Source organism: Pinus tabuliformis, chromosome 6, assembly GCF_031772625.1.
Source record: "Pinus tabuliformis cultivar Carrire ecotype Pingquan chromosome 6, CPIR1, whole genome shotgun sequence".
Lineage (NCBI taxonomy): Eukaryota > Viridiplantae > Streptophyta > Pinopsida > Pinales > Pinaceae > Pinus > Pinus tabuliformis.
Window position 1 is genome coordinate 1,595,664,949 of NC_142292.1, and position 14,832 is coordinate 1,595,679,780.

At 37.1% G+C, this 14,832-nt stretch overlaps 1 protein-coding gene across 2 annotated transcripts; it reads right to left on the reverse strand.

The window, feature by feature from the left end:
- Positions 1-4,205: 4,205 nt before the first annotated feature.
- LOC149264936 (delta-selinene-like synthase, chloroplastic) lies at positions 4,206-12,976 on the reverse strand. Of its 2 annotated transcripts, none has more exons than XM_089429040.1 (10): positions 12,575-12,976; positions 12,272-12,468; positions 6,526-6,641; positions 6,177-6,412; positions 6,002-6,045; positions 5,755-5,847; positions 5,440-5,655; positions 5,149-5,290; positions 4,779-5,027; positions 4,206-4,690 (listed from the first exon to the last, which is right to left on the reverse strand). In XM_089429040.1, the coding sequence occupies exons 1-10, from the start codon at positions 12,839-12,841 to the stop codon at positions 4,391-4,393; spliced, it is 1,860 nt and encodes a 619-aa protein (XP_089285166.1). In that variant the 5' UTR covers positions 12,842-12,976; the 3' UTR covers positions 4,206-4,390. The 2 variants fall into 2 exon arrangements, with proteins under 2 accessions (XP_089285166.1, XP_089285165.1); XM_089429039.1 differs by having other exon boundaries at positions 5,948-6,045.
- Positions 12,977-14,832: the final 1,856 nt, after the last annotated feature.

The window sequence follows — 14,832 nt, forward strand, 5'->3', positions numbered from 1 at the left end:
TTGGTTCAGTCTTCTGATCCACAGTCTTATGTTGAGGTTGATGGGCATCCATCTTGGGAGTCTGCCATGGAGGAGGAGCATAACTCCCTACTCGAAAACCAGACCTGGGATCTGATCCGCCTTCCTTCAGGAAGGAAACTTGTCTGACGCAAATGGGTCTACATGACCAAGAGTGTTGCAGATGGGCAAATCACTAGACAGAAAGCTAGGCTAGTAGCCAAAGGCTTCCAACAAGTGCATGGCATTGATTATGATGAGACCTTTGCTCCAGTAGCAAAGATGGATTCCATACGCCTTGCACTTGCCATTGCGGCTGCACAAGGGTGGGAAGTACATCAGATGGATGTGAAGAATGCCTTTCTTCATGGAGCCCTATCTGAGGAGATCTACATGGAGTAGCCACATGGTTTCATTCAGGATTCATCTTTGGTCTACAGACTAAAGAAATCTCTCTACGGCCTTAAGCAGGCCCCGAGAATTTGGTATGCGAAGATGGATTCTTTTCTCTTATCACAAAACTTTGAAAGATGTAAGTCTGATCTGAATGTTTACATGCTCAGAACACATGCGTCTCTTCTTATCTTAGTTTTGTATGTGGATGATCTCCTGATCATCGGCAGCTCGGCTTCAACCATTGCTGCAGTCAAGAGGGCCTTGCATGGTAGGTTCTTGATGATGAACATGGGTCCATTACAGTTCTTTCTTGGTCTTGAGATCAGCCAGGATGCCACAGGCATCAAACTCTCTCAAGCTAAGTATGCACGGGATCTCCTCGAGAGATTTCACATGACTGACTGCTACACTTCTTTCTTGGTCTTGAGATCAACCAGGATGCCACAGGCATCAAACTCTCTCAAGCTAAGTATGCACGGGATCTCCTCGAGAGATTTCACATGACTGACTACAAGCCAGCATCGACTCCTTTTCTGTCTGGGATCCGCCTTGAGGATGGAGGGGACACTCCATTAGTTGATAGCACTCTCTACCGACAGCTAATGGGGAGCTTATTGTACCTCACCCACTCTAGACCAGATCTCTCATATGCAGCAGGGGCAGTTTTCAGGTACATGCAGGAGCCGCATGAGCTACACTGGAATGCTGCCAAGTGCATTCTCCGATATGTGCAGGGCACCATCACCTTCAGGATTCACTATGCAACAGGCACTGCGTTGAATCTCCTTGGCTTCACTGATTCTGATTGGGCGGACGACAATATTGATCGCAAGTCCACCTCTAGATATTCACTCAGTCTAGGGTTTGGCCCTATCTGTTGGTTGAGCAAGAAGCACGCTGCTATTGCTCTCTCTTCAGTCGAGGCGGAGTCTAGAGGAGTAGTCAACATCACCATTCAAGCTCTATGACTACAACACTTCCTCACTGAGTTAGGCGTTCAGTTCCACCAGCCCATTATCATCTGGTGTGACAACCAGAGCACTCTCAAATTTTGTAGGGATCAAGTACAGCAGCAGCGGACGAATCACATAGAGATCCATATGCACTACATCAGAGACTTAGTACATGATCGGGTCATTGATTTGCAGTGTTGTCCTTCAGTAGAACAAACTGCAAACATCTTCACCAAGACATTCACTAAGCAGAAGTTTTGCTCTCTACGCGATCGTCTTAGAGTGAAGGACACAGTTGCTTAGCAACTGTCTTTCCTTCTCTTTTCTTTTGATTACATTGTATTTTGGGGGGGGGGGTGGGGGCGGGGGGTTTCCCACGAGGTTTTCCCTCTTTCCTCAATTTTAGTACAAGTTGCACTGTATTTTGGGTGACCTTTGGCCTTAGTTGCCAAGGTCCGTTTTCTATTTTTCCCCATAGTGGTGTTCAGGGGGGGTGTTGGAGGTACTACACACCTACATGCAGACACTTAGTTAGAGCATGGGACTACATGCAAGATTCCTTCTACATGATTTACTCCCTGATTTGATCCTCTTTAACTCCACAACTGGCTAGTTCTTCTGCATGATTTACTCCTTGATTTGCTCATTCTTTAACTCCGTAACTGGCTAGTTCTTCTGCATGATTTACTCCTTGATTTGCTCCTCCTTTCACTCCGCAACTGGCTAGTTCTCTCCGGAACTTGTTGTAGGTGTTGAGTCCTCTCATTGATCACCACTATGGTGCATTACCTTGGGATCTTCACCCAGTAATGCTATATCATGAGCATTGCAACCTATTTTCAAATGAATCATTCTTTTGTTCTTTCGATTTTCTTTTAGTGTTTTTGCTCTGCAAAGCTATGTGTTCAACCTTTACTAGCTAGATTCATCTGTGCAGGTTTTCTAACACATTTATACAGCAGTCCATTCATTCGATGTCTTCATGAAAGAACATGAAAGAACTCGAATATTTTTTTAATGTGGTCTGGAAGGCGGCTTATTAGCGTAGTATCCCACCTAAAAATAATATAAAATCTTTATTAAAAAACATTAAAAACTTCCTGCTATATAGGCTATCCCACAACGTCCCTTGTGCAGAAACTACAAATAAATGGATCATGACCAATTATAAACATTAAAATGACGTAGTTTATCATAGTTATAAACATTAGAAGGAACTAGTTTATCAAGTACTTTAAATTTTCCTAGAATAGCAGACATAATAGTTATTGTAAATTTGACATCTAGGTTGATTTTTACCTCTCTCCTTGGAGGTCACCTCGGAAGTTGAGAAGTTAGAATCCATTTCTTTTGTCACTTACTTTATGATAATATGCAATTTCGAGCTCTTATGGAGCCATTTTTGTCAAAGATACATATCATAAACTCTTGCATAATGGCTTGAAGTCAGAATTTACAGTTTCATAATGTTTTGAAGTCAAAATTTGCAATTTCATAATGCATGATGGGTATGAAGTTTTTATTTAAATGCAATAATTGTTTACTTCATTTTGTCTTTTTCTCTAGAACATATTGTTTATTTCATTTTGTCTTCTCTCTGGAACATATTAAGAGTATTGTTCAAATTTTTAATAAGAAAAACATATTAAGGGTATTGTTTAAATTTTTAACAATAATCTATTTAACATGAAATTGTGTATTAAATTTTTAATTAAATGTAATAATTGTTTATTTCATTTTATCTTTTTTTCAAAAAAACATATTAAGAGAATTGTTCAAATTTTTAACAATAATCCATTTAACATGAAATTGGGGAGCTAGAATATTGTTGAATAATTTTCTTTATTTAAATATAAAATTTTGTTGAATAAATTTTTTTATTTAAATAAAGTTAGAGTGAAAAATTTAAATAACAAGTTTATTTTCTTAGTACTTAATAATGTTATAAAATGGTAAAATACTAAAACTATTTTGTAAATTTTATTTTAATTATTATTAATAATAAAAATTTATTTATTAAATTGAAAATATAAAAGATAAATCTTTTAATTAATTTAATTTTCTAATATTTTATTATAATAAACATATTCAACTTTCCTTATATTACAAAAGTAAACAATGTCTTTTAACATTAACCAATCATAATACACTATATTTATTAATATCATGTTACCTAATATTTAATTATAATAAACATATTCAATTTGTAAGTAATTTCTTTAAAATTAACCTATCATAATAAATTTTATGGGGACATGATATTTAAAATTTCAAATAATAGAAAGAAACAAAACCATTATATTGATATACAATAAATATTTTGTCAAAGTTAAGTCAAAGACTAGTGTCTGAATTTCATTATAGTAAACACTCAATTTCATTTTTCATCTTTTCTTTTCTTTTTTTTCAATTTAACTTTTAATTTTTCTCTCTGATCACTTCATTTCATTGTTTGTTTATTCTAAACTATCTTTTCAATTTAACTTTTAACCTTTCCCTTTGGGTCACTTCATTTCATTGTTTGTTTATTCTAAGCTATGGATAATGACATTTTACTAGTAATTATCATGTGATTTTTTACTTCTTTTCTTTTTATTCTCCCCATGTGAAGTGATTGTAAGGTCATCAACATTAACATGTGACTTTTTATTTTTGTTTTGATTGTCCCCATGTGATGTGATTGCAGGGTTATCAACATTAACACATTTGATTAACAATTTTGGGGTTTTTTTAAGTCATTATAAGGTCACCAACATTAACACATTTAATTAATAATTTGTAATTTTGAGTTGGTTTGTGATGATTTTCACAACAAAAGTCATTAATAATCTTTTACAATATAAAAGGTTCGTTAGACTATGCCATCTAAAAATGAACAATATGGTTTATAATATTGTTTATGATATTAAAAATATGTTACCACTGGCCACCAAAAACACATGGAATATTTTGAGCCACATTTATAGTATAGCGGTGGCAATATAAGACCGACATATTCAAACGCCTCGGCAAATTGATAACGCTATGCGCCATTACGATCATAGTCACAGCTGCAGTGGCTGGATAAGAACTTTGAATATTTGGTCCTTTACCTCATTGTCAGAAAGGGATATGCCATCTTTGTATTTGAAGAGGAAGTGCATGCCTCGTGCAAGATTGAAAGTAAACCTTTTGCAGCACAGCGGCACTGTATTGTCATGCTTTAGAAATTCCCAATTCAGTTGGCTGACAGAAAGATCCAGGATGCCTTTCATATGATTTAAAGCATCTTCACGGGTACATTCCGGATTGTCTTTCACATAACACTCTAAACTTGAAGCTACCTCCCCGCGTTCCTTCTCTTGCTTCAAACACACACATAGTGGCAAATGTTAAAACAAATCCTAATCTCATCTTATGTTTAAAATGAACATTAATTTGAATGTCAAATACCTCAAAGTCCGTTATGTCGTCCTTGACTCGGATCGTCAGTTCTAACAGATCATGGATCTTGGATGGATAGACTATTTGCTTCAGAATGTCGTCTGGTAGAATTTGATCCATTAACAGAAGCGGAATCAAATTTAACACACACATCCCGGAGCTAGCGAGGCCATTCTTATAGTACTCATTAAACGAGGGGACATATCCAGCCGCCATCCATTCCGCTTCTTGCAGATAAGACTCAACGTATCGCTCCCACTAAAAGTGAAGGCAACCGGTCAGATATTTCATTCATACAGACATACTAATAACAAGGACATAAAAAAGGGTACAAGCATGTTTTGCATAGATGTCTCTAATAATCATAGACAGTACATACGCCATTTTTTCTTATATACGCCGCCATGTCACGCCCTTGCTTTTTTTCCACTTCAGCAGTCCATTCATTCGATGTCTTCATGAAAAACTCGAATATTTTTTGAATGTGGTCTGGAAGGCGGCTTATTAGTGAAGTATCCCATCTGAAAATAATTCAAAATGTTTATTAAAAAAATTAAAAACTTCCTGCGATATAGGCTATCCCAGAACGTCACTCCTGCAGAACTAAAAATATTTAATGGATCGCGCCAATTTCTACATAATAGTCGCTATAATTTGAACTTGACTTGACCTTCTCACTCCCTCAGTGAAGATTTTGATTTCGTCCAATGTTCCGTGAGTATCATATAGGTCATCTATAACCGTCATCAGTGTTGAAAGTTTTGTGAAGGCGATTCTGCTGCTACGAAATTCGGGCTCGAATGTGCCTAGAACCGCCCAAAAGTAAAGTTCCACGTGACGTTTCCTATAGAAATCCAGCTGCGGCAGATATGACTCTGACCACCACCTATATATTGCAAAGGTCATGTCACTAAATTGACAAGCAAGCATAATGATCAGATACATAATCTATTGTATCCTATCATAATGTCAAAGGCCAGTGCACCTCGAGATAAGTTGCATTTCTTTCTTATGTGTACATTGCAGAATATTGAAGTCCAATTTTGCCAGCTCTAAAATTTTCTGGTTCATACTAGACCTGAAAGAATACATGGTGAACATATATTAGTGTATGGAAAACACTTGTTGAAATTCAGGATTCATTGAAACTGATCAAATCTTATGGACAAGGTTAGTACTTGAGCCATGAATAGTTTTGTTCATATATTTCGATAAAGTTCCTAGCCTCCCACCTAGGCACACTGCAATGCCATGGAAATTCCAATGCATATTTCACCTGGAAAACAGTAATCAAATCAGACTTCTGCCAATGTTAGGAGGGTAAAACATACAAAATAAATAAATAATTTCCAGATGCGAAGAGTTTGCATACAATACCAGAAGTTAAAAAAGGTGTTTACAACTTACCTCTCTCTGGAGGCTTTGATCGACGTCAGCTACAGTGTGTCCTGTTAAAACTTGGGTTAGATACTGTGTTGTGAATGTCTTTGCCTCCTCCATCACTTTTTCGCCGGGAAACGAAATGTTTGAAGCTCGGAATAATGACAGCATGCTTCTCACTTCTTTATCAGCATTTCCTTCTTCACCAGTACTGGAACTACAGAAGAATTGCCCGTTTTCATCTTTGAAATTCTCTAAAACGTCTGTTTCATCAGTGCATGACATTCTATAAGTATCAAATATATTTGTTAAAGTTATCTCAGCTCACTTATTTAACTGTCAAACGACATCAAGGGTATATTTTATTCTGTCTGACCCGAAGAGACATTATATCGATGCATTCTGAGTGCCCGAAATCCCAACGCCGTAGAGTTGAGATCTTTAATGCCGGAATTCCTTGATCCGAGCCCGATGCCCGTTTCGTTCCAATATCTGCTAATCATCAATGAATGAGGTTTTAATGATCAATGAATGAGTATCTTGTTAGTTTTGACAACTAATTAGGTAAAATTGTAAATAAACGGTTGTATACCGAATAGTTAGTTATATAACAGTAGTTGGTGACATAAAACTATCAAATGCTCATGAAATGTAAGAGAGAATCATTGTTTAATAAAGTCCGATCCAAATTCAGTTTGTATCTCTTAGTCATTCTGTTGTATTTTCTTCTCCTATTTTTCCTACTGTTCTTTCTACAATTGGTATCAGAGCTCCGAGGGCAGCCTGGGCGTTGAAGGAAGGAGAGGCTGTGCGTTGAAGGCGTTTTTTTCGTGAAAACAATCCCTGCGTGAGTGAAGAGCTGATGCTATCAGCGTGCGCGTGAGAAGTGTGGCGTTGAAGGAAGGAGAGGCTGTGCGTTGAAGGCGTTTTTTTCGTGAAAACAATCCCTGCATGAGTGAAGAGCTGATGCTATCAGCGTGCGCGTGAGAAGTGTGGCACGCGTTCCAGCCGCTGATTTTCTGATACCTCAATCCCTGGTGTATGAAAATTCTGCGTGTGAAATGGTTTTGCTAGGAGGGTTTGTGATCCTTTTATATGCTGCGCTTGCTCACAGAGACTATCAAGTTGGGCTTCAACCTTTTGAGGGCCAGCGGATTTTTGTAAGTGATCATGGCTGTTGCTGTCGGAAGGCTGTTAGTTTGACAACGGAAGGCTATTCTTGTGTGCGTGAAGATCATTGCTGCCTGCCCTGTGATGAACCAGTGCTAGAATGCAGAAGTGAAAGACCTCGCTGGTGAAAAAAATAAACATTCGATATTGCTGAGCTTTGTAAGCGTGGAGCGTGGAAGATTTCTCTGCGTGAAGGGTTGTTCTGCGTGTTGCCTGAACCAGCGCTAGACCTGCGTGTATTTGCTATCTGAGTGGTGAGTGTTCGTTGGTCAAGGAGGAGGCGTGTTTGCTGCCACAGTTGCAGCCAGAAGTGCTGCCGATCTGCGCATGCAAGAGTGACTTGCCTGTGTGCAAAGCTAGAGCCACGTGAAGAGGAACCCCATCAAGTTGTTGTTGCCTGTTGAACCCGGGTATTTATTAAAATTACCAGAACGTTTTTTATTTTCAGCAGAATTTTTTTGTTTTGAAACAAAACAGCAGATTGAAATATTGAAATCAAGTCAAGTTTTTTAAAAAGTGGTGGTTTTTTCTATACGAATTGGAGGAAAAGAAAGGGTTTAGGAAGGGATTTCATTGTTTGTTTAAATCACCAAAGGCTAAGATTATTTAAAAAAAAACAAAAAAAAACCCTAGAAAGACTGAAACCCTAGGAAGGAGGAAAAATGGCCAAGATGTCAAATGCAAGATTCGAGGTGGAGAAATTCACTGGAAAGAGCAATTTTTCTCTTTGGAAACTGAAGGTTAAGGATCTGCTTGTGCAACAAGGGTTGCACAAGGCATTGGATGGGGTAACTAAGAAACCTACAACCATGACTACTTCAGACTGGGAGGACTTGGATGCCCGAGCTCTCAGTACCATCCGGTTTTGCCTAGCGGATGAAGTTCTTTTCAACATTGTTGAACAGACTACGACGTCAGGATTGTGGGAAAAACTTGAAAAACTCTATATGACAAAATCGTTAACCAACAGAATTTATCTGAAACGACAGTTATACAGTCTTCGAATGAAAAAAGGTTCAAACGTTGCAGAAAATTTGAATGTTTTTAATACACGAATTTGTCAATTAACAGATATGGAAGTCAAGATACAGGAAGAAGATAAAGCCATAACCTTGCTGTGTTCTTTGCCTGAATCATGGAATCACTTCGTAACTTCAATCAGTTTTAGCTCTGCTGATTCTTTGAAGTTTGAATCAGTCGTGGGAGCTCTTTTGTCTGAAGAAGTACGAAGGAAATCCAGCACTGAAACAGCTGCATCAGAAGCCATGGTCGCTAGAGGACGCTCAAAGGAAAGAGGAGAAAAACCAAGGGGGTCTTCCAGGTCGAAATCGAAGGGCAAGAAGTGTAAGGCAAAATGTTGGAACTGTGGTAAAGTTGGACACCTGAAGAAGGACTGTTGGAAACGGAAGGAATCTGAAAACCCGAAGAACGAAGCGAATCAAGCTGATTCAGGTATGGTAGACGAAGTTTTATCTGCTAAAGAATTGTGTATGATAGATGAAACTTCACCTGAATGTAATGTCTCTCAGAGTTTTGATAGTTGGCTGTTAGACTCTGGTGCTTCACATCACATGTGCCCACATAGAAATTGCTTTACTTCGTATGAAAATGTAAACGATAGTTCTGTGTTTATGGGTAACAATATGTCATGTCAGACTGTTGGGATGGGAGATATCAGGATTAAGATGTATGATAACACAGTTAGGACATTAACTAGTGTTAGACATGTACCTGATTTGAAGAAAAATTTAATCTCTTTGGGAGTGTTGGATTCAGATGGTTATAAGTTTACAGGTGAGGATGGCATCTTGAAAGTCTTCAAAGGAGCCCTTATGGTTATGAAGGCAGAAAAGGTCGGAAATCTTTACAGGTTAAAAGGATGTACTCAGGTCGGTGAAGCAGCGGTTGCGTCAGAAAAGGAAGAAGTAGGTACTCGTCTGTGGCATCAGCGTTTGGGTCATATGAGCGAGAAAGGTCTTCACATACTGATGAAACGTAAATCTCTTCCCGGTCTGAAATCCTTGAATTTAGATTTCTGTAAACATTGTGTATATGGAAAACAGTGTAAACAGAGATTTAAAGTTGGCAATCATAATAGTAAAGATGTTTTAGACTACATTCATTCTGATCTGTGGGGGCCTTCCCCTGTTATGTCATATGGAGGTGCATTGTATTTTTTAACGTTCATTGATGATTACTCTCGTAGAGTTTGGGTCTATATGCTAAAAAGGAAAGCTGATGTATTAAATGTCTTTAAACAATTTAAAGTAATGGTAGAGAAAAGAACAGGCAAATCTATTAAATGTCTAAGAACTGACAATGGTGGTGAGTTCACTTCTGTTGAATTTGAACAATACTGTAAGGATGGGGGCATTGTTAGACACAAAACTGCTATTTATACTCCTCAGCAAAATGGTGTTGCTGAGTGTATGAATCAGACTCTTATGGAAAGAGCCAGAAGCATGATCAGCAATGCTAACTTGCAAAAGGAGTTGTGGGCAGAAGCAGTATCTACTGCTTGTTATTTAGTTAACAGATCAACTTCAGTAGCAATTGATTGTAAAATTCCTGAAGAAGTTTGGACAGGTCAGTCTTGTGACTATTCTCATTTGAGGATATTTGGCTGTGTTGCTTATTCTCTTATTCCGAAAAATCAGTGTTCAAAATTAGATCCAAAGTCGAAATGTTATGTCTTTGTTGGGTATGACTATGCAGTGAAAGGATATAGGTTGTGGGATCCTACATTGCGGAAGATAGTCATCAGTAGAGATGTAACATTTGATGAATCCTCTTTGTTAAAATCAAATGTTGAAAGAATTGCACAGGAACAGGTATCGCTGAGTCAACAAGTTCAGTTGGAGGCTAGATCTTTCGGTGACAGTCGAAACGAAGGAGAGACTTCTGGAGACAAAGGTGTTGAAGACACAAAGGAAGCCATTGAAGCTTCTGAACCAATGCAAGTTTCTGAACCAGTTCAGCAACCAGTCGCTCTGAGAAGGTCTACAAGGGAAAGGAAAACTCCCAAAAGGTATGAAGATTCTGCTTCATCTATTGCTTTGGTTACTGAAGATGGGGAACCTTCTTGTTATCAGGAAGCAGTAGATGATACGGATAACGAGAAATGGAAAATGGCTATGGAAGAAGAAATGGACTCCTTAGCCAAAAACAATACCTGGGATCTTGTAGAGCTTTCTGAAGGGAGAAGTGTTGTTGGATGTAAATGGGTCTTCAAGCTGAAACGGAAAGTTGATGGTAGTATTGAAAGGTATAAGGCGCGACTGGTAGCAAAAGGGTATTCTCAGGTTGAAGGTATAGACTTTCATGAGATTTTTTCTCCAGTTGTAAAACCTGTTTCTATACGTACTGTGTTGGCACTAACTGCGTTGCTTAATCTTGAGTTAGAATAGTTAGATGTTAAAACAGCTTTTCTACATGGTGATTTGAACGAAGAGATATATATGGAACAACCAGAAGGTTTTGTACGAGGTCGCAGCAGAAGATTAGTTTGCAAGCTCAGGAAGTCATTGTATGGTCTGAGGCAGTCTCCCAGACAATGGTACAAGAAGTTTGATTCCTTCATGGTGAGCCAGAACTTTATAAGAAGTGAGTATGATCATTGTGTGTACTTCAAAAGTTTCAACGGCATATTCATTATCTTAGCTTTGTATGTTGACGATATGCTTATTGCAAGCAAAAGCATGGAAGAGATCAATAGGTTAAAGGCTCAACTCTCTAGGACGTTTGATATGAAGGATCTTGGAGCAGCAAAACATATCTTGGACATGGAGATACACAGAGACAGGAAAAATGGTAAGCTTTGGTTGTCACAGCAGAAGTATGTGGAGAAGGTACTTGAAAAGTTCTCTATGAATAATGTGAAACCTGTTAATGTTCCTTTAGCTTCCCATTTTAAGCTTTCTTTGGTTTTGAGTCCTAGAGCTGATGAAGGAAAGCAGTATATGTCTCATGTACCATATGTAAACGCGGTAGGCAACTTAATGTATGCGATGGTATCTACAAGACCTGACATTTCACATGCAGTTGGAGTTGTGAGCAGGTTCATGGCAAATCCAGGTAAAGAACATTGGCAAGCAGTGAAATGGGTGCTTCGATATCTAAGAGGCACAAGTGACCATTGCATCGTCTTTAATGGTAGTGAAGGATCAGTTTGCGGATATGTAGATGCTGACTATGCAGGTGATTTGGACAAAAGAAGATCTACTACAGGTTATGCCTTTACTCTTGCAGGTGGAGCAATCAGTTGGATGTCAAAGCTTCAAGAAACAGTTGCGTTGTCCACTACCGAAGCTGAATATATAGCTGCTTCAGATGCCAGTAAAGAAGCAATCTGGTTAAAGGGTCTGCTCTATGAGATTGGAAGGACGCAAGAGAAAGTGAATGTACTTTGTGACAGTCAAAGCGCTATTCACTTGGCTACAAACCCTGCCTATCATAACAGAACCAAGCACATTGTTGTAAGGTATCATTTTCTGAGACATGTGATCGATGGCGGAAAAGTAGCTCTTAAAAAAGTCCATACACGAGAAAATTGTGCAGACATATTCACAAAGCCAGTTACAGTAGAGACGCTGCGGTGGTGTTTAGCTTCTCTTGGCTTGCATGAAAGATGATGAATGGGAAAATTGTTGTCAAGGTGGAGTTTGTTAGTTTTGACAACGAATTAGGTAAAATTGTAAATAAACTGTTGTATACCGAATAGTTAGTTATATAACAGTAGTTGGTGACATAAAACTATCGAATGCTCATGAAATGTAAGAGAGAATCATTGTTTAATAAAGTCCGATCCAAATTCAGTTTGTATCTCTTGGTCATTCTGTTGTATTTTCTTCTCCTATTTTTCCTGCTGTTCTTTCTACATATCTATCATCTAGAAGTGCATACAATCACTGAATCCTATAAATGGAAAATCAAATTCATGTGTAATGCTTAACCTGTAAACGTAATCGATAGCTTCTTTTATTTCAGGCTGAAAATGTCTATCAATTCCCAAACATTCGATAATATCCACCATCTGAAGACGTCGGATTAAATCGTCAGCGGCATCACTGCAGCTATCTTTCATGTCACTCAAAAATCGGTGTTTGATATCTTCAACAAGCGTTTCTCCTCGTTCACGATATGTAGGTGCCTGGTCACGGCGTATTTAACATGTGAAATTGCAGTGCTTAATACATTAATTTTAAAGGAACATAAGGCAATATGTAGAAAATATATAATGAGATTAAGATAAATACCGCGTATGACGTTGAGAGAGAATGTATAACGTCATCGTCCCAGACGTTGGAATGATGATTGCCTGTGCGTCTTTGAGTGCTCATGCTTAATATTGGCGTCACAGATTTCTTTGGCATTAGCATTCCAGCACTTGAAAGTTGTTGACAGAGAGCCAAACGATCATTCTTGGAGCTGATCAGCAATCTGTGGACACCCGATCTCCAAATCAACGGCGTTACAGAAACAAGAGCCATTAGCACTTGCTTCCTATTGTAACTATATAGCATTTCCCTGTCGTGCCTGGCCTATTTATATTACAATTTCTAATGAAAATTCCAAATAAATGGGATCTTTCATTTCGATGCGATTTTGCATACTTGATTTCTCTAAGGAATCCTTTTGGACGGTAAAGGTATTGACAATTTCGGCAAGGTCAGAAATGGAACTGTCTTACCTTTTAGATAAAAATAGTAAATTACACTTTTGAGGAAGATGATCTTTAGATCTTCGTTATATACTGTACAGTTATTCCGTTCCTTGTCTGTCTCTCTTATGTAATAATTGTAAGGTAATTCTTATATTTAACAATGATTCCATTCCTTGTCTGTTATCAATTTAGTGACATGATTTTCTACGATACACTACGTCTATTATGTACATGTACATATATATAAAAGTGGTTGATCTGTAGTTTTCTATTTGAAATTTGAGGTGTAGGTTTATTTTTAGGTATTACCGAAAATTGATTTATGAGGTGTTTCACAAATATGTTGAGATTCTAGAAATCGAGGGACGTTCTAGTCAATCGTGAATTCTAGAAATATGTTGAGATTCTATATGAAGTTCCAGCAGTATAGTGAATATACTACAATCTTAATGACAATTATACCAACTAACCTCTCCACTAACAATGACCTGAACACAATCTATTAAACGAAAATAATAACAATTACAAATATATTTGAGGAGTTAGAATTTTCTACTAGTAGAATTTCGTTCAGAAATCTTGCTCTGGTGAGGATGGTTCTAAATGGCCTATATCTGCGCATTGGACGAAATCAAAATATTCAAAGCGGCGGCAAAGAAGGTGAAGTTCAAAATATAGCGTCTATCATGTAAAAATGAGTTGTGGTTCATTTATTTGTAGTCTGTGATCCAGTATTTTGTGGGAGGTTTGGTATCTTTTTCTTCTAAATTTTATTTTTAATAAATACTTTTATGTGCCATTTTTAAATAGGATATTTTGTTAATAGGAGACATTGACAGAATTGACTTCTTTATGAACATGTAGAATAAATTAATTGTTTAAGTAACATATAGAATAAACTAATGGTTGAAGTGGAAAAGATAAAGGGTGGGATATGTTTGATGTATCTCAGACTAGGGGTGGATGTAAGTTAATGATGATACCTCATAATGTGTTAGTGGCAATGCAAAATTGAAAAAACATAATATGTTAATTTGGAGGAATCATTAAAGGGACTTACATAATGAATTTGAAGATGGTGTAAAAAGATCAAATGTAGACAAATGAATGAGATTTTAAAATATATGATTTTTATTTATAGAAATTGTGTCTAACTATTTGGATTTTGAGTTCTCATATCATTGGTATGTTATTTTTCATGCAAAACATAATGTATATGTTTCTATTAGTACAACTTTTGAGTAGCTAAATAATGAAAACGTTATCCAAAGAGTGTTCTTGATCAAGCGATTTTTCCAAAAATTATGTTCTTAACTTTATAGTTTCCTTTTTAAATAATCAAAATCATTATATCCTTGAAATTACAAGGTCTTCTGTTAGCGCAACCTAAAAGTGTCTTAGCATTATATATATATATATATAATCTACACGGATGACTCGATATGTGTATGTAGCATCCTATATATTCAAACATGTGTGCAGCACTAAAAATTCAAAAAAACATGTAGCACTAAAAAAGTGTGTAGTACTAAAAGTTCAAATAAAGTGTGTGGCATTAAAAAAAGTGTGTACCGGTAAAAAGTGTGTAGCACTAAAAATTCAAAAAAAGTATGTAGTACTAAAAAAAGTGTGTAGCACTAAAATATGTGTACACAAATTGAATTTTGAGTTCTCATTTCATTGGTATGCTACTTTTCATGCAAAAAATAATGTATATGTTTTCATTAGTACAACCTTAAAGTGTGTAGCACTAAAAAAAGTCTGTAGCACTAAAAATGTGTACACAACTTTAGTTTTGAGTTCTCATTTCATTGGTATGCTATTTTTCATGCAAAACGTAATGTATATGTT